Genomic DNA, 26494 nt, shown 5'->3' with positions numbered 1-26494 from the left:
AACATAAAATGATTAGTACAAGATTCTTAAGAAAAAAAAAAAAAAAGAACATCAGGAAAATGTTCAAAATCCATCAACGCATTTAAAGGATCAAATCATGTGCTCAATAATGAAAAGGACAGAGAGAGAGAGAGAGAGAGAGCCTGCTTCAAAAACCTCTCCCACCCAAGTAAAGAATATAAACTGCTCTGTTGGAATTTTTAAATTTTTAATTAAAATTTTTGTTTAGTTTTTTTTTTTTAAATGAAGCCATGAAAATATTTCTGTTGCCCAGCTAAATATGGTTCCTTCCATGAATCTTGCTAATCTGATTATGGAGATCAAACTCACAGTCAGAAACTATTGAAGAATTTGTAATTTGGAGATCTGAAAAGGTACTACTTTTATAGTATTAGTGTCACAATAGCATATATATATATATATATATATATATATATATATATTGTTTATAAGATGGAGAAAGGTAGGGACGGTGGGACATTATGGAAGTAATGAAAGAAAATTTATCTATAAAACTTTGCTTAAGTTGGCACAAGTGGTGAAGAGAGTTTTGGTCACGATGTCCTTGGAACAGATACGACAATGACAATATCTGCTTGGTACACAGTAGCTGCCTAATCAGTGCCAACTGAACGGAAGAAGAAGCAAAGAATGAAAGAACAAAGGGAGTATATAGAAGATGAGGGTCTAGATCCCCATGACATCAAGTTACTGCAAAGATATGAAGATAGAGTACAAAACTGTCCATATGACTTTGGAAAACTTTTAGGAAACCTTTAAAAGCATACATAATTCATGATGCTGTCCTTAAACATATTTAAAGAATGTCATGCAGAGAAATGTCTTCATATTTAATATTTTTCAAGTGATTACATTTCATACATCCTACAGTCAACAAAGCATTTACTCTTTATATTAAAGTGTATTTTCAACTTCTGTTGCTATTCATGGGTTTGCACATGAGGGTGAGAAATGGGTAAAACGTTCCCTAGTAGTACTTTCTTATAGAATATTCCCTCTTGTACTTTCTTATAGAATATTCCCTATAGTACTTGTGTTTGGTGACTAAAGAGCACAACTTCAGCACTAAAAGTATGTGCACTGCTTCAAAATTAGAAGGGTTTATCGTCAGTTTAATTTTCTTCCTGTTTGGTTTCAATACTCATTTCTCCTGGATCAGATATTAACACTGGTTCCACTTTAAAGGCTAACTTACTAAATTCACTTTTGGTTGCTTTTAGTACAATTGCTGAGTTCTAAAGACAATGAGAAATATAATGCTTTATAATTTTATATTTGAAACGACAGGTGTGATTTTAAGGGGTACACTGAACTGGGGCTCATTAATTCATTGGTTTGCAAAGGAAGCTTTCAAAGTTAATATCCCTGAGGATCATTTAAAAACGAGGGGAAGCATGAAAAAAAACCTGAAATATTGTCTTGGCCAAAACAGCTCTAAAGTATGACTTTGTTAAGTCCACTGTGAGACAAGGCAACAAAAAGAGTAGGGAGTTGCGGCTCAGATCTGATTTAGATTGTGACTGCTGCTTAAAAGCTGTGTGACTGTCAATGTGTCACTTAGCATCTCTAAGTCTCAGTTTCCTTACTTGTTCAAGGACTCAATGATATTATGTAATCATAATACATATGAGGATTAAGTGAAACAATGTACATGAAAACTTTTTGCTATTACAAGGAATAAAAGATTTCCTTTGCCAAAAACACATCGTCCAATGGTGTCATAGAAACATCCACACCAACGTGCCCACTCTGAGGGAGAAAACAGGATTTTATTCCCACAGAGAGTTTCAAATGGGCAAATCAATGGCGCTATACTTCTATTTGTGGATTCAATACAAATCCAGAACTCCCTATACATTCTATTTCTATGTACAGATATTCTGTGACTGGGTCTTACCCTGCTGTTGATGTGCAGATCTATATGGTTTATCTAACATTTTGAGAGATATTACATACAGCTAGAAAACCAGCATGACTTTTCTTTAAAGTAAAAATTAATGGCCCACGTAAGAAACCCAGGACCGATTTCCCAGGTGGCTTGATAAGAATCCGCCTGCCAATGCAAGGGATATGGGTGCGATCCCCGGTCCCAGAAGATTCCACATGCTGCAGAGCAACTACACCATGAGTGAGCCTGTGTGCCACAATTACTGGATCCCTGGGCTTCCCTGCTGGCTCAGAGAGTAAAGAAAATGCCTGCAATGCAGCAGACCTGGCTCTGATCCCTGGGTTGGGAAGATCTCCTGGAGAAGGGAATGGCTACCTGCTCCAGTATTCTGGCCTAGAGAATTCCATGGACAGAGAAGCCTGGCGGGCTACAGTTCATGGGGTCGCAAAGAGTTGGGCACACTGACTGACTTTCACTTTCTTGCATCCCAGAGACTGTGCTCCACAAGAGAAGCCACCGCAATAAGAAGTCTGCACGCCACAACTGCAACTAGAAAAGCCTGCACACAGCAAGAAGACGCAGTACAGCCTTCCCACCTGCCCCAAAGGCAAACCCAGGTTATTCTGATATCAAGTACCTATAGCCTGGGAGCATGTCATTCCAGTTCTTCAATTACACTGTTTGCTCAAATGTAAGACTCTTTTTCTTAGACTTATATCTACCCTCCACACTACCCAAATTCTCTATTCTTGCTTTTTCTTTGTCTTAGCAAACCCAGAAGCAAAGATGAACTCTCACTCTTATCATGATTTTAGTTGACTGACATAGCACTGTAAGTGAATGAATTAATGTGACGTCACAATAATTGGTGGGCTTACACTCCCCTCCACAGAAGCTGGGTTATCCTTTAGTCTCCCACATATTCTTCTAAATGGACAATGTTCTTGATAGGCTATATGAACTGCTCTTCCAGTAATGGGGATAAAGTTGTTTGATGTGAACCTCATTTCTTGCTTTGTTCATTTTCTGAACAAGTACTCACATTTATAATATAGCAGAGTGGTTAGACTCTGGTCAGAGAAAAGAATGGAATCAAGTTGACTTAGCTATGTGCAACTCAAAACCTTGAATTTATCATCTTTATGCTAAAAAAAAAAAAAAACAACTTAAGTCTACTCTTAAGGTCACATTGAAAAACAGCAACATGTGGAATGTGCCACAATAAGAGCATATACCACAAACTGAACCATTTACTATGAGAAGGCTGTCTATAAGGGTGTTTGGGGATGAGGGTTTTAAAAGCTAGAATTATACTGATAGAAGAAGGAATAGAATTCCAGTCAGTCACATTTGTATTATGAAGAGGAAGCAAATCCACTGACTCTAAACTAAATTCCAACATATGTGGATCTCCCCCAGATATGCACATACAGATTCAGGACTGAACAGACTGTGAGCTAAGACAAAATGCATTATCTTGTTTTACAAATGTGGTAATAGAAGCTGTGAGAGGTCAAATGGCTTTCCCAAGATAACATGGTCAAATAATAGCTGAGCTTCAGTTTGCAGTTAGGTGTTCTATCATTCACTCCTACAGTATTTTTACTACAACACCCTATCTTCTTTATGTACATCCCTAGATTTATAACCAAGTCCCTTATTCATTTTAAAGAATGGATAAAATCAAACTGTACTATTTTCTCATATTTTATATTTAAATAAATAGTACAACTATGATGGATCACTCACACTGATTTTTTTAAACTTTCTTTTCCTATCAGTCATAATATTTTTATCTCATTTGTAAAATTACATGCCATTTTCACAAATTTATATCACATTGTGAAAGCAAATATGGCATTTAGCTCTCTAAAAGTAATGTTAAGATAATGGTTCAAGAGTGCTTGAAAGGAACAAATGCGACCATTGGTTTTCCTTGGACATTTATTACTTTCCTTATTTATGTTTAAAATGAAAAAAATATACTAAGGATGAAACTGATAAGATTTTAATAGTATGTTAACCACTATGGAGCAAATAGACATAGAAATGCATGTAATCTTTTAACTATATTGTCTGGCTTTAATCAATGCCACTTATAACAATCTATCATACATATATTTCAAGACTATTCATCACAAAAAAATTAAATTATATGAGATCTCGAGAGGTCTTGTTTTTATTAAAGATCTAACAATTCTTCAACAGGACTTTCAATCACACCGCTAAATGGACTGCACATAGAAAAGTAATCTGGTTGATCATTTTTTTTCTTACTAAAACTCTGAAAGCAAATATTTTTAAACCCAGTTTCCTCTTTCGTCTCTATCCCCAGGAGCATACTTTGTGCATCTTATGAAACTGGAAAAAGAGAAGAAACAATTCTTTAATTCTATAATCAAACCAGTTGCAGGGGTGGGGGTTTAGTGGTAGCCTTCATGAACCGACAGTATAGACACACCTCTTTCACCATTCCATTGTCTGAGTTCTTACTATGAGCCAGGTACTGTACCAATAACTCTACAACAATTAGTCCCTTCAATATTACAGCAAGTATGCTGGAAATGAGGAAATGGACAAGCAAAGAGGTCAAGTGACTTCAAGTAAGTCTGATTCCAAAACCTGTTTGCTATAATAAATAACAATTATAACTGCAGTAACACCAAGAACTAGAATTCACAGTGGTTTTTACTATGTAGCTAATACTGTACTAAGCACGCCCCATGTATTTTGACTTACTCATCCTAACAAAAGACCAATATTTTAGAAACGTTTAACATTCCCATTTTCTTCAGGTAAAACACTGAGACACAGAAAAGTTAATTTGCCAAAGGTCCCATAGCCAGTAAGCATAACCTTGAGCACACTTACATTCCCTTTATTTACTATGAAAAACTTCCATGAGTCGGTTTGTGGTAGGATATCCCTTCTTTAAAAGATTTAGAATGTGTGCTTCCATTAACTTTTGCTTTAAATTAGGAGTCCAAAAGGAAAGACATTTTAAGAATCCAAGCTATGATAGTACAAAGTAATGGCATGCCAGTAATTTAGTTCTTAAAGCATGATTCAGTATTATCTTCTATGTTAATGGCAAGATATAGTAAAGTCTAACTTTAAGCCATTTAAAAATTAATATTAATATGCTTGAAAAAATGAAATAAGAAATTATTAAATAATACAAAATATCATACACTCACAAACTATCATGAGTATCATATGAAGAAATTACTTGCATTGTTCCTTACAAACAAGGCTTATCTGTATATTGTCTTATTGAGAGAAGAAACTGCAATGTTTATAATGTGCCTACCTGCAGAAGCTTCCATCTGGTGTTCAGGTCTTCCAGAGTGCTGAGATTATAGGGTGACAGCTGAATGCCCAATGTGGTGAGTTGGCGAGCAAGGTCATTGATGTGGCTTACATTCTCTTTGAGAGGTGCAATTTCTCCTCGAAGTGCCTGTATGAAATAATCAAGGGCAAAATGGAAGATGAGACTGTTGAATGCAAATAAACAAAAACATACACGTGGGAACTACATGGTGTCGTATTCTGTTTGGGATGTGAGTAACATTTGCCCTTTTCTAGTGATATTATAACAATGAACGTTTGTTAATGGATGGCTAACTAATGTCTTGGAGAAGGAAATGGCAACTCACTCCAGTATTCTTGCCTAGAGAATCCCATGGACAGAGGAGCCTGATGGGCTACCGTCCATGGGGTCGCAAAGAATTGGACATGACTTAGCGACTAAGCAACTCAACTAATGTCTACTGAGTACCTGTTATGTGCCTAATTCTGTGAGGAGCTCTGTCCAAACATCATCTGATTTTGTTCCTACACAATAACCCTATGAGGTTGGTAGTTGGAGAATTATCATTTTACACACAAGAAAAAATAAAATCAGAGGTTAAACTTTGCCTGAGGCTCCATGGGTCAAAACGGAGGAACCTGGGATACCTAGACAGATTTATCTGCCTCTAGAGTGCACATTCTTAACAATTATATTAGATCCCTTTCTGAAGAAATTCTGCAAAGAAATTCTGGCAAAGAAATGGGAAGAATACAACGTTGCTAGATTCTGAATTCTACTCATCTCACAAGCAAAAGTGGGTACTTTTTTTTTAACAGTAAAAGATGTACTCAGTCATGAAATATTACATACATACTTCGTACCAACGACATAAATAAATCGATTCATTTAGAGATGAGGGTATTTTGTCAAATCCTAAGCCTGAGTTCCTGATTTCCTAATATCTTAGTCCTTGTAGCAATGACTGAGGAAGGCTCCCATGGGGCTTCTCAGCTGTCTCTGGAGCACTGGAGCAGGATTCCATGATGCCATGCATCATGACAATCTGTTGATCAGAAGCAGCCTATGCAGATATAGAGTGGATATGATCATGCATCTTCTCTTCGTCATTGAGAGGACATTTATGGATCTTTAATGTGATGCATGAGGTCCCAATGTTCTAACAAGCAATTTCTAAGGGATGAATACCCTCACTTAGGAGAATAGTTTGTGTAATGGAATCTCTGTGCACAAGGACAGCATCACTTACTTGGCTATATGTGCTGTTGTGATTTGCTTGATCTGTGCAGGTGTTATTTTTCTGGTTTAATATGCTACTGGAGATCAGGGGAGAAATAACTCCAGAAAGAATGAAGGGATGGAGCCAAAGCAAAAACAACACCCAGGTGTGGATGTGACTGGTGATAGAAGCAAGGTCTGATGCTTTAAAGAGCAATATTGCATAGGAACCTGGAATGTTAGGTCCATGAATCAAGGCAAATTGGAAGTGGTCAAACAGGAGATGGCAAGAGTGAACATTGACATTCTAGGAGTCAGTGAACCAAGATGAACTGGAATGGGTGAATTTAACTCAAATGACCATTATATCTACTATTGTGGGCAGGAATCCCTTAGAAGAAATGGACTAGCCATCATGGTCACCAGAAGAGTCTGAAATGCAGTACTTGGATGCAATCTCAAAAATGACAGAATGATCTCTGTTTGTTTCCAAGGCAAACCATTCAAAATCACGGTAATTCAAGTCTATGCCCCAACAAGTAATGCTGAAGAAGCTGAGGTTGAACAGTTCTATGAAGACCTACAAGACCTTTTAGAACTAACACCCAAAAAAGATGTCCTTTTCATTATAGGGGACTGGAATGCAAAAGTAGGAAGTCAAGAAACACCTGGAGTAACAGACAAATTTGGCCTTGGAGTACAGAATGAAGCAGTGCAAAGGCTAATAGAGTTTTGCCAAGAGAATTCACTGGTCATAGCAAACACCCTCTTCCAACAACACAAGAGAAGACTCTACACATGGACATCACCAGATGGTCAACACTGAAATCAGATTGATTATATTATTTGCAGCCAAAGATGGAGAAGCTCTATACAGTCAGCAAAAACAAGATCAGGAGCTGACTGTGGCTGAGATCATGAACTCCTTATTGCCAAATTCAGACTTAAATTGAAAAAAGTGGGGAAAACCACTAGACCATTCAGGTATGACCTAAATCAAATCCCTTATGACTATACAGTGGAAGTGAGAAATAGATTTAAGGGACTAGATCTGATAGACAGAGTGCCTGATGAACCATGGACAGAGGTTCGTGACATTGTACAGGAGACAGGGATCAAGACCATCCCCAAGAAAAAGAAATGCAAAAAAGCAAAATGACTGTCTGAGAAGGCCTTACAAATAGCTGTGAAAAGAAGAGAAGCCAAAAGCAAAGGAGAAAAGGAAAGATATATCCATTTGAATGCAGAGTTCCAAAGAATAGCAAGGAGAGATAAGAAAGCCTTCCTCAGTGATCAATGCAAAGAAATAGAGGAAAACAACAAAATGGGAAAGATTAGATCTCTTCAAGAAAATTAGAGATACCAAGGGAACATTTCATGCAAACATGGGCTCAATAAAGGACAGGAATGGTAGGCACTTAACAGAAGCAGAAGATATTAAGAAGATGTGGCAAGAATACACAGAAGAACTGTACAAAAAACATCTTCACGACCCAGATAATCATGATGGTGTGATCACTCACCTAGAACCAGATCCTGGAATGTGAAGTCAAGTGAGCCTTAGGAAGCATCACTATGAACAAACCTAGTGGAGGTGATGGAATTCCAGTTGAGCTATTTCAAATCCTAAAAGATGATGCTGTGAAAGTGATGTACTCAATATGCCAGCAAATTTGGAAAACTCAGCAGTGGCCACAGGACTGGAAAAGGTCAGTTTTCATTCCAATCCCAAGGAAAGGCAATGCCAAAGAATGCTCAAACTACCGCACAACTGCACTCATCTCACATGCTAGTGAAGTAATGCTTAAAATTCTCCAAGCCAGGCTTCAGCAATATGTGAACCGTGAACTTCCAGATGTTCAAGCTGGTTTTAGAAAAGGCAGAGGAACCAGAAATCAAATTGCCAACATCTGCTGGATCATCAAAAAAGCAAGAGAGTTCCAGAAAAACATCTATTTATGCTTTATTGACTATGCCAAAGTCTTTGACTGTGTGGATCACAATAAACTGTGGAAAATTCTGAAAGAGATGGGAATACCAGACCACCTGACCTGCCTCTTGAGAAACCTGTATGCAGGTCAGGAAGCAACAGTTAGAACTGGACATGAAACAACAGACTGGTTCCAAATAGGAAAAGGAGTACGTCAAGGCTGTATATCGTCACCCTGCTTATTTAACTTCTATGCAGAGTATGTCATGAGAAACACTGGGCTGGATGATGCACAAGCTGGAATCAAGATTATCAGGAGAAATATCAATAACCTCAGATATGCAGATGACACCACCCTTCTGGCAGAAAGTGAAGAACTAAAGAGCCCCTTTATGAAAGTGAAAGAGAAGAGTGAAAAAGTTGGCTTAAAGCTCAACATTCAGAAAACTAAGATCATGGCATCCAGTCCCATCACTTCATGGCAAATAGATGGAGAAACAGTGGAAACAGTGGCTGGCTTTATGTTTCTGGGCTCCAAAATCACTTCAGATGGTGATTGCAGCCATGAAATTAAAAGATGCTTACTCCTTGGAAGGAAAGTTATGACCAACCTAGATAGCATATTAAAAAGCAGAGACATTACTTTGTTAACAAAGTTCTGTCTAGTCAAGGCTATGGTTTTTCCAGTAGTCATGTATGGATATGAGAGTTGGACTATAAAGAAATCTGAGTGCAGAAGAATTGATGCTTTTGAACTGTGGTGTGGAGAAGACTCTTGAGAGTCCCTTGGACTGCAAGGAGATCCAACCAGTCCATCCTAAAGGAGATCAGTCCTGGGTGTTCATTGGAAGGACTGGTGTTGAAGCTGAAACTCCAATACTTTGGCCACCTGATGCAAAGAGCTGACTCATTGGAAAAGACCGTCATGCTGGGAAAGATTGAGGGCAGGAGAAGGGGATGACAGAGGATGAGAGAGTTGGATGGCATCACCGACTCAATGGACATGAGTTTGGGTGGACTCTGGGAGTTGGTGATGGACAGGGAGGCCTGGTGTGCTGCAGTTCATGGGGTCACAACAAGTCAGATACGACTGAGTGACTGAACTGAACTGAACTGAATGTTGATAAAAGCACTGTTTACACGGATTTCATCTATAACCTTCCAGTTCCTTCTGACTCCAAATGGAAGGAACCAGTGTGTACATTCTAAATAAGAATGGTATTATCCAAATCCAAGTGACTATCTCATCACTAAAATGTGGCACTGTATGGAGCATAAGACCATTAAATAGTTCATAGATAATATGACATTTTGACACATCACTCTGTTGAACTTACAGTTTTTGAGAAATTGGCCATTAAAAATATTGTATTAAAGAATCATGGGGTTCCTTCTGGGAGTGACAAAAACATTCTGGAGTTAGACAGTGGTGATGGTGGCATGGCTTTGTAAATATACTATACACCACCGAATCACACACTTTAAAACTATGAATTTTATGGTATGTGAATTATATATAAAAAATACAAAGAAAAATGGACAGAAACCCATCTGACTGACCATGTAGACACAAAAATTATATCTGATATTTTCATCTTTATTTAATTTCACATGAGTGGAATATCATAGGAATCATTCTAAAACGAAGAAAGCTGTTATAGGAATTGATAGCAAATATTATTCTATTTTCTCATAAATACATACATAAAAGAAACATAATAAATGCAGTTAAACTCCATAAATGTGAATTCATATATCTGAAAAGAAATGATTCACAATCACTTTGCTTGGCATAATAGAAAGTTTAGAAATCAGATTTCTTAAATGTCAGTGGGGAAACCTAGACAAAGACAATGTTAATAAAAATGGAGCCATTGTCTTCTGGATAATAACATGCATTCCTATAACCACAAGTAACTATCACTCGAGTGGGAATCATAAACAGGAATCATTGCAGAGATGGCAGGAGAGCCAGGCAGAATCTGACAACAGTGCCCGATTAACCCCATACACTCATCACTGCCTTCACTAGTGTGGCTCTTGGTCCCCGATGTGGCATCCATCTCACTTCAGTCATATCTAGATTTTAGCTCCCCTTGGATTACATGATGTACATGGCCAATGGTCTCTTATTAGAGTATTTTGATTTTCACTTTCTTCCTCGAAGTCCTGAACACAGATTTTCTTTAATTGAAAGATAATTGCTTTAAAATGTTGTGTTAGTTTCTGCTGTAGAACAATGTGAATCAGCTATAAGTATACATATATCCCCTCCTTCCTGAGCCTCCCTTGCATCCCCACATCCCACTCCTCCAGGTCATCACAGAGCACTGGGCTGAGCTCCCTGTCCTGTATAGCAGATTCCCACTAGCTATTTTACACATGGTAGTGTATATATGTCAAGGCTGCTTTCCCAATTCATCCCACTCTCTCTTTCCCCTGCTGTGGACACAGATATTTAATCCTGCATCAGGATTCTGGAGGACGAAGGAGATTTTAAAAAATAAGTTTCAATATTCATAATTAATCATAATACACTCTCTCCTTTCCCCTCTACTTTCCTTCTCTCCCCTAAATGCCTGTCCCCTCACTCACACACATGCATGCGCACACACACACACACACACTGTCACGGGATGGTGACTTCTGTCTTTCTTCTGATTGTATCTACCAATTGTAGCAGAAGTTCCCTTAACTGATCTCCATTTAAGACTCATCAGATTAGCCAGAGTCTTCATTGTCAGAAACAATACTGACTGGGGCCTCTAACAGTCACTAAGTAAAATGTTAAGACGTATGTGTCATAAGCATGGTGTTCAGCTCTCATTAGTTGATTTATCAATGTGTGTATATTCTCAAACCTGCTTTTGCCTATTAGTATTGCAGTTACATAATTTAATGAAAGATTTCCTAAACCAAAGAACTAGAATCCTAAAAAGAAAGTAAGCTATTATTCCTATAAAAAATATGGTTAAATATTCTGGAAAGTTGCTTTAAAAAAGAAAAAGAAGTATTACTGAATTGGGTGTCAACTAGGCAACTGTAAGAGATTAGGAAACCCATATGAAAAGTTTAGAAGGATTCTAAAGTACTCAGAATGCTTCCCGTGTTTCCCAATGGATTCTGTCTGCATTAAGGAAGCCTGCACTGGAAATCAAAAAGTCTGTAGTATCAGTGTAATTCATGGCAAACTCTAATCAAGGAACCTACACTTGAAGTAAAAAACCTTCACACAACATTAGAATATTAGTGACTATTTTACACAGAATAAATGTTTTACTGACTTTTTCAATTAACTGTTGAACTCCAGATCCTAACTGAATTGGAATAGAGAGCATCTATTTTAAATGTTGACTACTACAACTTTACTATCACTGCTACTGCTACTACTATTATTATTATTAAAGGGAAAAAGCCATATGTTCTGTTTAATATGAATGCCTAAGTCTTTGTTAAGATAAATGGAAGCTTTGATTAGGGAGATGTTTGTTGCTAAAAAAGGTAATTTGGTGCAAAGGTTCACTTTGGGAAGATAATCATGGTGGGCTTGATCAGAATGAAGAACTTTAGCCAGCTAGAAGTCATGGTGAGGGTGCTGAGCACATGACAATAGATAAAAGGAGACAGATGATGGTAGAAAAGAAGATGAGAAAAAGAAGGCATGAGAGTGTCTAAGTCAGTCTTCGCCTTAACATGTGACCTGGCTTCTAGCGGTAGCTCCACACCACCTGAGGACGGCTCACTGATGTTAGCTGTCAATGCCTAGACATGTGCACAACAAGAAGCATGGCCTTCTAAACACTGGGTCACAGGACATGTCATGCATAGAGTGAACACAGGGAACTTCCCTGGTGGCCCAGTGGTTAAGACTCCGCCATGCAATGCAGGGGACACAGGTTCCAACCCTAAGCCCATGCACCGCAACTAATAAGCCTGCGTGCCCTGGGCCATAACTTGAGAGTTCACGCGCTGCAACCAAAGATCCCACATGACCTAACTAAGACTCAACACTGCCAAATAAATAAATTTCTTTAAAAAAAAAAAGATTGAATACAGGTACCATTCATTTAAATAACATAGAATTTGATTGTATTTCAAATATTAGCACTTTTATTACTGCTGATATTATTAATATACATAGACATTAATGTTTACATTACTAACCACTAAACATAAAACACCCAAAAAAGTAAAGTCTACTCTGAACAATATGATGTGCTATTTAAGTACCACCAGAATTTCATTAGATTTTATTCTAGTTTGGAAGCAGTAACTGAGAAAACATTCAAGGAAGCCATTATACTCTGGGTTTTCTTTGAAACATTTAAACATCTGGAATATGCTCGCCATGAAAGAGCAAACCAAGTCTAATTTTATTGTGACTAGTTTCATGCAGGCAGAATTTTCACTTCATTAAATGCTGTCTGATTATAGATATAAAAGTACTGATTTAGAATGATATATAAGTTTGATATGCCAAGTTTTTTTCTTTTTTATGACATTTAATTGCTTATCAGATCTTTGCTTATCTTTATGTAAAGATTTGTTCAAATATAGATTTAGCAGCTCAGTCGACAACCACTTTGCAACAAAGCAAACACATTGTCTTCTAACTAAGGAATATTTTTGAGGGAGTAATTTTTTAATGACTTAATAGTTATGGACTATTCTGGAAGGCATAGAAGGTCAATTTGGAGCAATGGAAAAGGTAAGTTGAGGTACTTTGACTTTGGGGACCTCTATTTCTTCTGTGAAGTAGGAAGCAACTGACCTGGTATATAAACAGTGCTCAATGAACATTCATTGAATGAAAACATGAGTGAAGGGTAAGTCAGAACATTGGAATTAGTTGTGCGAGAGAATATGAGAGGGAGGTGAACAGAGAAATGTCGGGAGGTTGCCAGACAGTGTTGAGGGCTCGCTTGAGGCAGAAGACAACAACTTTTTAGCAGAACACATCTGCCCAATTTTCTCTTTCTCCAACAGCATTCCAGGCAAATGTGGAAGAAACAGTTGATCCAGGTTTGGGGTTTTGTCAGATGGTTGCGGCACAAACGCTTAGGGATATGAGAGTTTAAATTTTAGCAGGAATGTGACTGCAAAATGCAACTAAAAGGGATTTGGAGGGAAGTAAAGCAAGATGAGGCTTGTAGATGGAGAGAAAGTAGAGGGCTTAATGGTGGATGTCAAGACCATCCAAGAAAGGCCACAGTTAGATGAAATGCATAAGCAGGCAAGAAGGAGAGGAGACTGAAATGCTAGAATTAGTTAATAATTCTATTTAATTATATTAAATAAATTATATAATTCCTTATATAATTTATTTTTTATATAATTAATTATAATTCCATTTAAGAGTTTATAAATTGTGACACGATATACATATCACAGTTACATGTATATACACACACACACACACATACTGTTCTCTTTATATATTAATGCTACTCCTGAGAATGAAACACTTCCCTTCTTAATGATATTAAACACTATTCCTGAAATCTTAACCTACTGCTTCATAGAGGTCCTATCTCATCAGGAATTCAAGAATAATATGATCTGACAATGAAATAACATCCTAGGGCTACATACACTGGGCAGATAAATTTACATCACAAATACTATCAAGAAACAAAGTAGGGGCCAGCTGCCTTTCTCTCTACAATGAAACCTTACTGAACAAACTGTTTGTGAACCAAAAGCCCTAAGAAATAGCTTGAAAAGAGTTTTAGCACAAGTCCCAGGACTATTCATGCTGGTTTAGTAGCTGAGGGGGAGGAAATGGAAATCATGGCCTCTAGATCCAGGTCTTTGGTCCTGGAGTTGAGGCTTCAACATGTGGTTTAGGGAAGGCCTCATGGAACCCAGTTACCCAGAGTTAGGGGTAGGGACAGCCCAGCTGTGTTTTGCAGCTTCTGCATTTCTGGATGGGTTTATCATCCTGATGGGAGTGAATAGCCACCACCGGAACCTAAAGAGTCAAGGACCATATCCTGCTTTGCCCAGAAGTAGAAAGGCCTGGAGCCTCTTAAATACCTGGGGGGAATATGTTTGGACCCATCCTAACAAGTACCACTAAGTAGGAAATTCTCACCTTCTCTGCAGAGGTTGTCTTCAATTAAAAATACACTAGAAAGGGCTTCCCTGATAGCTCAGTTGGTAAACAATCCTCCTGCAATGCAGCAGACCCTGGGTCAATTCCTGGGTTGGGAAGATCTGCTGAAGAAAGGATAGGCTACCCACTCCAGTATTCTTGGGCTTCCCTTGTGGCTCAGCTAGTAAAGAATCTACCTGCAATGCAGGAGACCTGGGTTCGATCCCTGGGTTGGGAAGATCCCCTGGAGAAGGGAAAGGCTACCCACTCCAGTATTCTGGCCTGGAGAATTCCATGGACTGTATAGTCCATGTGGTTGCAAAGAGTTGGACAAGACTGAGTGACTTTCACTTTCACATAGACTTTGGTAACCTGATGCAAAGAGCCAACTCATTGGAAAAGACCTCAATACTGGGAAAGATTGAAGGCAGGAGGAGAAGGGAGTGACAGAAGATGAGATGGTTGGATGGCATCACAGACTCAATGGACAGGAGTTTGAGCAAACTGTGGGAGCTGGTGAAGGACAGGGAAGCCTGGCGTGCTGCAGTCCATGGGGGTCACAAAGAGTCAGTCACGACTGAGCAACTCAACAACAACTACATAGACTAACTTCATCCAGTTGCCCAACCTCCTTTTACCCTTGGACTTTGGGCGTGAGATACTTTTTTGCTTTGGCAAGAGACTGCTGATGTGAATTCTCATTACTAACACCACGAGCTATCCCATTGATTTCCAACAAAACCAAGACATACCACCCTTTCTGTAAGTTCTGCCAAATATGAAGGGACTGTGTCGAGCTGAGACACAGGGGCTAGTCTGAAGACTGAAGAAGACTTCCCTCTGCCATTAGGATCACTTTTGCCTCTGGTAGAGACATTCTTAACAGTAAAGTATGCCACTGAAATATGTATTCTTTTTAATAGAGATTCAACTGCATTGAATTTCAGCATCAATTTTTATTGTGGCAGCCCAAGGGCAAAGCATTATGTTGTTGTTGTTGGTTTTTTTTTCCATTGTCCTCCTTGCTTTCCTTTTTCAGGGCCATTCTTGTACCTGTTCATATTTGGACATGATCACTGTGGATGAGCAAAGTGACTAAGGACAGAAAGAACTGAAACAGACTCAGAACTAATGACCTAGATGTAGCATAATCAGGATGACTTGGGGTAGGTAAATTAAAAATAAAAACAAATGATTTTAGGGAAACAATATGAAGTTTGTAGGGATGAAAAGATCTGGTGCTTTTATTTCCCAAGCAATTATCAGTTATATTTTAACTATGGTTGTCCCCCAGAGTCACCACCCTTCCAAACTCGTGGCACTAAAAGAAAAGCAAATAACTGCTCCATTTTTTGCCCAATCCTCATGTTTTTCTGAAAAATGATCTCTAGTTTCTCGTCGTATTACTGGAAAAGAGTGTGCACCCAAACATGAAATTCTTTTTTTAAAAACATTTCTTCATTTGCAGCCATCATAATTCTTCATCTTTCAGGACACGGCTTCACTATGAAACTCATAACTCCAATACTCTCAAAGGCTGAATTATAGCTTAACCATACTAACAGTGTCTGTCTTCTTTCTTTTTTATGCATGTTCATTTTGCCCTCACATATATTAACTGGAAATGAGGAACAGAACAGAATTGATCACAAAGGAAAGACTTCTGCCTATAAGAACAAGTGGTACACATTTGAGTTAATTTCCTCAGAAACTAGTTTCTATAATCCTAACTCTGGATGCTAATTATTTCTTTTTAATAGAAAAATGAAGCAAACAAACCAAAACCAAACAAAAACATTTCAAGCTTTCCATAGCTTTCTAATGACACAATTAAAACAAACAAAAAAGGTAGTTCATGAGTGCTTTACAGAGGCTAAATGCAAAATACGCACAATTAAAATAAAAAGGTCTCTAATGAGTATAAATAAATCACTGAAGCAGGCCATATTCTTCGGCTGCTAAGGAAACAGAAGGAATGCCAACATTTTCTGTCTGACAGTTTTAATTATATATGACAAAACATCAAGCAAAATGGCAGTGAATGAAATCTATTTATTTATTTAAAAGTAAGTAATAATCCATAAGCCAACAAAAACATCATCCATGAGGACACTGATATTCAAATGCAGGTGTTATTTTAGACAGATTAAGTTTTACATTGAACAGGTTTTTTTAGTTTGCCAACATTTCTGCCAGCTGAAACTGCTCCTGATCTGTGCCCACATTTACCACTTGCATTGCCCTGGCATAGAGATGCCGTCTTGTTCTTCCCTTCCCCTTCACAGCTTAAAACATCTGTCTAAGGTAGAGCTTCTTGAACAACAGCAAGCATCATAATCACACGGCAGGCTTGTTAACACAAGGATTGCTGGCTCCCACTCTGGCATTGTTAATTCATTAGGTTCACGGTGGATCTGAGAATTTGACACTTTTCACAATAACTTAAAAGATGCTACAGCATCCATAGAACTCACCAAGCTTATTCTTGACTTACACCCTTCATGAATTCTCTTCCCTCAGCCTGGAGTTTTCCATTTGCTCTCAGCCTGCATGCTTGTGTGTGCTCAATTGCTTCAGTTGTGTCCAACTTTTTGCAACCCCATGGACTGTAGGCCACCAGGCATCTCTGTCCATGGGGTTCTCCAGGTAAGAATACTGGAGTGGGTTACCATGCCCTCCTGCAGGGGATCTTCCCAACCCAAGGACTGAACCCAGGTCTCCTGCATTGCAGGTAGATTCATTACCACTGAACCACCCGGGAAGCTCTGCCTTCTGCCTGCTGCTGCTAAGTCGCTTCAGTCGTGTCCGACTCTGTGCAACCCCATAGATGACAGCCCACCAGGCTCCCCCGTCCCTGGGATTCTCCAGGCAAGAACACTGGATTGGGTTGCCATTTCCTCCTCCAATGCATGAAAGTGAAAAGTGAAAGTGAAAGTGAAGTCATGTCCAACTCGTAGCGACCCACAGACTGCAGCCTACCAGGTTCCTCCATCCATGGGATTTTCCAGGTAAGAGTACTGGAGTGGGGTGCCATTGCCCTGTGCCTAGCTGGCTTCTATTCAGCTATTTCAGATCTCAGTTCCTGTGACCTTGAAAGACAGCCCATCCCTGGTCATCCTATCTAAAGACAGACGCCCCCTCCCGCCCCGATTTTTCTCAGTCTCAGAACCCTTCTTCCTTCTAGGCATTGATGGCAATTGGTAAGTACGTATTTATTTGCCTATTTATTAATTCATGGTCTGTCCCTTCATAAGACCCTAACCTTCATTAAGGCAATTCTATGTTTATTTTTCACCAGGGCATGCCTGTCCCTGGTACATGGCAATCCCTCAATACATTTTTATTAAATAATGAACACTCAAGAGAATTAGATACGAAGACTTCAGATCAACAGCTATTCTCAAACTGCTTTATCAACACCATTTCCTATAGAAAGCTGAGGCTAAGTTCCTAAGTTAAAGAAGAGAAATCTGCTTATACCCTTCAGATTCTGTATCTGGATTCTCTGGCTCTATTACTTCATTTTATGGTGGAGCACATGCTAATTTCTGAAGAATCTAACGCTCTGAGCAAGAATGTAATGTTCAAGTTTTTGGCACCAATCAAGGGGAGTTCTCATAAAAATGAAGCAAGTGGGGGAAAAGGGGAGAAATCAATTAATATTTAAGGAAAATATGTCCTTTTGGTGGTGATATAGCCTTCTGCAAGGCATTTTGGCAAGACTGAATAAAAATTTTAAAAATACTGTTACAGGAAAAGATGAGCTACAAACCAGGGTCTCCATGTGGAGTTATACAGTGGCCAAGCCAAGGAGACCAGGGGCTGAAATCCAACCTGGACCCCATCACCAAAGTGGTGAACTCTGGCCCAGGGCTGGAGACCTCCTTGATGCAAGAAGTACCTTCTACTTGACCCAAAGAGGCACTTGTAGGGATTGAGATTATAGATGCTGAAGGGGAGATTATGGATGGTCTGTTTCTTTCTCCAACTCTCTCTCTCTCTTCCCTCTCTCATTTTTGGGGTTTTTGAGTAAAGAAAAAGTTCACTGACAAATACATCTCATGTATTTCCTCTTGTATAGAAAGGGGAGTGTAACATGGATACACCAAAGCTGTTGTAAAGATGAACGAGAAGGTTGGGTCAATTTCTCCTTCCCTTACTCCATCTGCAACCAATTCAGCATTGTGGCCCATAACACGGGGTATGCCAAGTCACATGAGCCCCATTTGGTCTAAATCAGGGTAACTCTAGAAAGCAGAGGGTCATACATTCAACCATGAGAAAGCCACAGACTAAGATCATTTCTTGGGGAGCTGAGTCTTTCAGGCCAACTTCTAATATTACCCTGGGGTAAACCTGTCTTTCCTCACCCCTCCACCATGTAGCTTTATAAGGGCTCCCTGAACTAGACATTGGGGTATAGGTATATGAAACATAAAGGAAGCAGCAGAATGGTGGGAGGAGGAAAGCTATTTGTTCAGAGCTTGAATAAACGGCAAGAGGTAGGAAACCTTAATGTGTTTGGAGAGGTGCAAATAGTCTGTAATAAGTTGAAGCATGAAACTACAGAGCAGATGTGGAAGAAAAATCATGGGGTTTCCTTTGAGCAAGATTGTGGTGGGGGGACTTCCCTGGTGGTCCAGTGGCTATGACTCTATGCTCCCAATGCAGGGGGCTGGGTTCGATCCCTGGTCAGGGAACTAGATCCCACATGCTGCAGCTAAGAATTCACATGCCATGGTGCAAGATCCCACGTGCCACAAAGAAAATAAAAGATACTGACTGCTCCAACTAAGACCCGGCACAGCCAAATCAATAAAGATTGTGATGGGTTTGAATGAGTTGACTTTTGCAGTGCAGTAATGAAGGTTTTTGCCAAGGGGAATGGCATAGTCTCAATAATCCTTTTTGTTACATTTTAATTACTACTCACTTGAAAACACCTCTCTTATATCTACTGTGCATATATTTGTGGCTTCCCAGGTGGCACCCTGGTAAAAAATCCACCTGCCACTGCAGGAGATGCAGGAGACTCGGGTTTAATCCCCGGGTTGGGAAGGTCCCCTGGAGTAGGAAATGGCAACCCACTCCAGTATTCTTGTCTGGAAAATTCCATGGAAAGAGGAATCTGGTGGCCTATAGTACATGGGATTGCAAAGACTTGGACACAACTGAGCGCGTGCACGTGCACACACACACACACACACACACTTACATCTACTATGCACTGGAAAGATGGAACTCTCAATGAACTTACAATCGTTAGCACAGAGAGACAATTTAGTGGGTTATTAAAAACCATGTAATCATGCTATGAGAAGCTGTGTCACAGGGCTTGAAAAGTAATAACAAGGCAGGTTCAGTTGGAAAATCTCAAGTTTAGGAATGAGTGCAAGCTGGTGGCCATTTCAGAAAGGAAAAAGAATTGACACGGAGTGTCTGGAAGATCTGGGCATGAAGTAACAGTCGCTAGAAACAGGATGGTGGCAAATGGGAGCAGGTTATCTGTGAAATAATTTTTAAAGGAAGAAAGTATTTTGCTCTGTGTGTTTGTGGATGTTTATTCACTCATTCAAAAAATATTATTAAGTAGCCATTCCCTGGTGGCTCAGAAGGTAAAGCGTCTGTCTACAATGCAGGAGACCTGGGTTCGATCCCTGGGTTGGGAAGATCTCTTGGAGAAGGAAATGGCAACCCACTCCAGTATTCTTGCCTGGAAAATCCCATGGACGGAGGAGCCTGGTAGGCTACAGTCTATGGGGTCGCAAAGAGTCGGACATGACTGAGCGACTTCACTTTCACATATGCCAGGGAATGTTCCAGGCACTAGACATCAAGCAGTGCACAAAATATACCAAGTTCCTATGATTCCACAGCTTAACTCTAATGAATGCAATTTCATTTAAATGATGACTGTTATTATAAAGGCTTATAAAGAAACAAATCCCAAGCCAAAATGTATCCATAGCTACAAAATGCAGCATTTTTGACCAAGAAAATGGAGGACAACATATGGTATTGTATATAGTAGTTCCCAAGAGATTCTTTTTTTCCCATTAAAACAAATTAGGCTACCTCTGCATGTGTGAATAATAATTAATAGAGGAATCTAGGGTTGTGAATTACCAGTGCAATATACTACACCCAGTTTACTTTATACTGGACACATTTATTTTAAATAAAATTAAAGATACTCACTATTGAAATAAAATGGATTTTTGCTGATCTGATTTTTCATTCAATATATTGTTGTCAGCTTAGAAATTCTGAAACAGAACTGAATCAGAGATGAATATAAAATTTCTAAGGGCTGAGATAAAAAAACAAATGGAAGAGGGCTGAAAATGATTGTAAAATGCCCTTCTATAAAATTTTTTAGTTTCACTTTCAGATTATTGTAGCTCCTGAATTTAATGTTTTCAGTCTTTCCAAAATACCTTTCTTACAAATGGAATAACACAAGAATAAGAGATTGCACTACTTCAGGTCAAAAGAAATGAACATAATATGGATTTTCTTCATTAAAAGCTATGCGACAGCATGTTTAAAAATTAGATTGGTAAATTTTTGATAATGGTTCATCTTTATTTCATCATATTCCTAGGCTGAAAAGAAAATCTTAAGTATTTACTTCTAAGCAATGTTTTCCCTCCAGATATATTAGTGGTTATTAGTTTTATCTCAATATATGTATGTGTGTGTGAAAGATCTGGCTAATGAAGTGGAGTCAAGAGTTTACATTGTTCTTCATTTTTAATTTCATCATACTTTGAGAAGTTTACTTTCAAGATATTGCTCTGATTTCTCTGATCACATCTTTGGGTAAGAACTTAATTCATATCCTGTTATGTTCTGTTATGACAACCACTATCATGATAGTGTCCATTTAAGTACATGTGAATGATGAATAAACTACTACTGACACAAATGTGTCTAAGTGTCAAGCTGTCTAATCAATGGACTCAAATGTTATTTTAAAAAAAATTAAGTCATGGGCCAAATCTACCCTTTAAAAAATTTGATTAGCATTCAACAAAGACACCATATTCTAATAATAATAGATTTCTTTTTCATTTTGCAAAAAGGGAGTCTGGGGACTTCCCTGGCAGTCCAGTGGTGGGGACTTCCCTGGCAGTCCAGTGTTATGGACTGCATGTGTCCACCACAGGGGGTTACAGTTTCAATCCCTGGCCAGGGAACTAAGACCCCCACATGTCGTGCAATGTGGTCAAAAGGAAAAAAAATGTGATTTAGTATCCTTGAAAATCTTTGGGAATGATGCTCTATTGATTATCTGAAGAATACTATTTCAGCTGAAAAGAGGGTTTAAGATCTTAATGAAAAAACAATCCTTTTCACTAAAAATTCAAGATTTTTTGGAAAGTCAAAGTGTGCCAGATTTCTTTAAGACTCATCTTGCACGGGACACTCACCCCAATCTTCAGGAAATTTTTACACTTAGACAACCTTGGAAACGTCTTCCTTTAACCTTTATAACAAAATATCAGTGTGGTTCCAAGGGTAATATTTTATTCACTGTGTAAGTCAAACTTCTGCTCATTTGTTTAGCTTATATTTCTTCTAACCTTATGCTTTATTGGATGTACAAAAGTCACCTTTGTATTGGTTAACTCTTGCAGTATGGGGTTTGTGTAAGTAGTATGGGGTTTGTGTAAGTTGAAAACAATGAACCATTCTTTTGTGACTTTAGCCTTTTCCTGCTGGAAATATTGGAGGCCAAAGGCTAACAAGCAGTGGGGGAAGGAGGTGAAACGTTGTTTTGTGTGGCCTACACTTGGTCCTTGGGTGGATGAGGGCCTGAAAGCATGGGGCAATTCTGTGGGCATTATTTAATGAGACCTAATAAGATTTAGGTTCACAGCCATGTATAGACTCCAAATTGGGTTAATAGGCTTTCTGAGTAGGAAAATAAGTAAATAAGATGAAACTCACTGATAGTTTGCTTCAAAAAAACACATCAATATACTGGCTTGAAAGTGACAGTGAAAGTGTTAGTTGCTCACTTGTGCGCTACTCTTTGCAACCACAGGAACATTAGTCCACCAGGCTCCTATGTCCATGGAATTCTCCAAGCAAAAGTACTGGAGGGGGCAGTCATTCCCTTCTCCAGGGGATCTTCCCAACCCAGGAATTGAACCCGGGTCTCCTGCATCACAGGTGGATCTTTTACTGTTTGAGCCAGCAGGGAAGCCCATATACAGCTTACCTCTCAGTTACTTTAGTTCCTACTTACTTACCACATTTGAGCATATATTGCTGATAAACTGACTTCATTTTCTTTGCTAAGTAGCTTAATGCCATGTTAAGATCATGACGATACAATTTGAATATTTGATAGGGAAAAACTCCAAAGGAGCCCACTGAGTCTATAATAATGTGGAATCCCAGGGAACGAGCCTTCTAAAAATAACTGTATTTTGAAATAGGACCAGCAGGCTCTTAACTTTATGAAGGAAAGAAAAACTTCACCATAAAAATCAATTCTTTAAAAGGAGAAGAAATCTATCTTGGTGCTAGAATTCTCTAGCCTCATTCTGGTTAAGAGAGTTTGACATTTTAGGGCTGAACACACTGTGAAAATTTAATAAATATTGAAGTTTACAAACAAAAACATAACAGTGATATGTGGACCAATTTTCAAAAACATTGAAAATCAATGTGCCCTTATTCTGCCTAATTCGGTTAACTCAATTATTTAATGTATACTTGATTTGAGTGGGTTTATACAGAGCTATTTCAATTTTATAGTAAACATTAATCAAATTACTTTCAATGCAAAATTTCCTTTATTTCCATCCCCTAATACCCCAAGATTCCAGAATAAAGGGGAGGACCTATTTTAAATATTGCTAACAATGTTAAAGCATACTTTCACACATTTGTTTCTATTATATTTTGCCCATAATTTTCATCACATATACCACTCACCCTATACCAAAACCATAAACTCTTTCGTAGTCATTTAATAGAGTGATTTTGCATCACCTTTGGGGGAAAAAAACCCCTCTTCCCTAATTACTGCAGTTAAGACTATATCCTACTTTCTTCCAGTTTCACCCCATATCCATTTCCATTTCTACACACAAACATACAGCCTCCTATTATGAACACAGAACCTCAGTGGGTTGAGGAGCTAAATTAGAAAATGCAGCAATCCCTGAATAAGTGATCAGCTATTCACATCGAGCAAGCAGGTTTTAATTTTAAAATGTTGAATGGCCTCAGCTATTCCTAATGTCCTCAATTTCAGCAATTCTGTAAAGTACTAGCTTATCATCAGTATGTTTGGCAGAAAATTATAAGGAGTCTTTTAAAGCTTAATTGTTATTATTGGTAAACATGATAACATTTAAACAAAGCGAATATTCTGTGACTAAATATCTTAAAGTATTAAGAGTGCGAAGGCAAGTTGAATTTTAAGTCATCAGAAGCAACTCAGAACTTGTATGAGTGCCATTAAAATACCAACAAGAACACTGGAATAAATAACAGTGATTGTCTTGTACGAGACAGATTTGGAAAGAGGAGGCCATTATTCACTTCAAGGTTTTACAGGGAAATTCTGCTCCCTTCCTAACCATCAATCACTCTCATAGGAGGACATGTGCCTGCATTCATTTTTAAATGTTCTGGATGTTCTGAGATTCAAAAGAAATAACAGATGATATGTTTATTACTTATAATTGGAGAATTACTAACAATAAACAATATATGTATTTATACACGTAGACCGTGATTTTCCTACAGAATGATGGCTCTCACAGTATCCCTGAAACAGCAGCACCACAATCACCTGGGAACTGGTGATGCAGATCTTTAACTCAGCTCCAGACCTCCTCAACCAGAAACTCTGGGGAAAGGCTTCACCAATCTGGGTTTCCACCAGCTCTCTAGGTGATTCCGATGCATGCTAAGGTGAGAGTCATGGCCATGGAAAATTCTTGACATTCTCAATGACTATGTCTAAATACCTAGGATCCTCAATGGTCACAAGTATCTGATCAACACAGGTACTTAGAGATTATGTACCTATAAAGCTAAGGTTGCTTACAAAGCCATTTTCTTTACTTATAATCACCACTTTCTCAGACCTTTCTGTGAACTCTTGTCTTTTGTTACCAACCTCAGTAAATATTAGGTTATTAGGTTAACCAAAAAGTTTAGGTTTTTTGGTAACATCTAAATGGTGGGGGGAGGAGAGGCACCTGTGGGAAGAACAAACTTTTTGGCCAATCCAATCCCCAGGTGGTAGGTTGTGCAGGGGGGAGGGTGAATTTTTTCATAAACACAATTTTCATCACCTCTAAAGACTTATTGCATGTGCAAGAAAAAGTAGCACTGAAAAGGCTATGTTGAAAGACAGAGGCTGAATGGATTACTAAGTTCGCTTACTGTCTATAAGGGACACTTTTCCTGGCCTGGACATCCATCCTCCAGTTGTTGTGATTGTTGGCCACTAATGTTTCATGGCTGCCTCTCTTCTTCAGAATGGTCATCTCTGCTTATTGGGAGCCCCTATCCCAGGAGACAACACACATTCCCAGCCTGGGAGGTGACTCAAGTCTCTAGGGGTGGGCTGCAGCCAGTGGTGGGCTGGAGCAGAGCCCAAGAGTCAATTGTGTGCATTTCTTCCCAAGTCCATGTTCGGTGAGATCATGCTGGTAACTTGAATCAGTCATGGCAGGAGTATTTATACCCCGACAACTGGAAAACACTAAAAATCAGTGTTCACTCCACCTCAGAGCTAGCTGATGATAAATGCTCATTAGCATAATGCTGGCCACAGCCAATGACTGCCTGGGGTACAAAAGGACAACTCTGCTGGGTGGTTCATACTCCAGAGCTTTCTCCATTTGAATCAAGACACAAAGCTAGATTTTGCTTGAGACGATATGCTTGATTGGCTCTTTCATCTCCCTAGTGATGCTTTTCTAACTCCCACACAGGCTTCTCCTGAAAGCTGACCATCTACAAATCCTGTGCACCCAGACCCCTGTTCCTAGGGTCTGCTTCCAGGGAAGCTGACCTATAACACCAATTAAATTATTAGTTAAGTGACTGCTGTGCAAAAGACTCAAAGAATATATGTTCAAAATCACAAAGAGCTACAAGTCATGGACGTTTTGAATCGCAAAGATCAGACGAAAATGCAAACCACATATCTGAAATGGCAAGGATCTACCCTTTGTGTATTGTGTACATAAATGGAAGAAGCTGTTGGAAAAAGATGAAGCTGTCACAAACTGGGCAATTTTTCCTATCATTCTTCTCAAATTATGCTTTCATACCCATAGGTGACGAGCTTCCCTGGTGGTAGAGTGGTAAAGAATCTGCCTGCTAATGCAGGAGACCTGAGTTCGATCCCTGGGTTGGGAAGATCCTCTGGAAAAGGAAATGGCTTCCTACTCCAGTAGTCTTGTCTGGAGAATCCCATGGACAGAGGAGCCTAGAGGGCTATAGTCCATAGGATTGCAAAGATTCAGACACAACTTAGCAACTAAACAACAATCCACAGGTGAATATACTGAAGGAGTCATTTTACATAGTATGTTGGAGAAAAACATCTTTACATTAAAACACAACAAATCCATTTTGGAGAAGACCACAGAATTGAAATGAGATTTTAAAAATAAGAAACATCAAAGAAATTTTATGCTCATGGAAAAAGGAAGCAAGCAGGTGGAAGGGGAAGATATCTGGTTTTATCTCCTCAGCCATTCAGAGAACTGAAGCAGAAAAGCTTGAGAAGCACTGCTTTTGGCTATAGCAATTGTTAACTATAACTAAAAATATAATTTTAGTGTGAATATATCTTATTATGAAAAAGTTTACTTTTCTTAGTCCCCGTTAAGAGTTCCATTAATATCATAGGCACATATGTTCCCACAATACCCAGAAAACTGGTTAACTAAGAACCAGCTCAATGCCATCACTGAACTTGGTTAAGGTAAGGGGGCATAATATTGGCATCACATCAGCTGTTTAATTTTAAAAATTGTAATTGCAAGGCAT

At 38.8% G+C, this 26494-nt stretch overlaps 1 protein-coding gene across 2 annotated transcripts in view; it reads right to left on the bottom strand.

Annotated features, from left to right (window-relative positions):
* DMD (dystrophin) overlaps positions 1 to 26494 on the bottom strand; it is a 2165569-nt gene that overhangs the window by 340183 nt on the left and 1798892 nt on the right. For both annotated transcript variants that reach the window (XM_061137756.1, XM_061137757.1), the window contains one exon: positions 5220 to 5366. In XM_061137756.1, the coding sequence (XP_060993739.1) occupies positions 5220 to 5366 (147 nt within the window). The remainder of the gene's footprint in view (positions 1 to 5219; positions 5367 to 26494) is intronic.

This window comes from Dama dama, chromosome X (assembly GCF_033118175.1).
Source record: "Dama dama isolate Ldn47 chromosome X, ASM3311817v1, whole genome shotgun sequence".
Classification (NCBI taxonomy): Eukaryota; Metazoa; Chordata; class Mammalia; order Artiodactyla; family Cervidae; genus Dama; species Dama dama.
The sequence above is the reverse complement of the archived record's forward strand: the minus strand, read 5'-3'. Positions and strand labels throughout refer to the sequence as shown.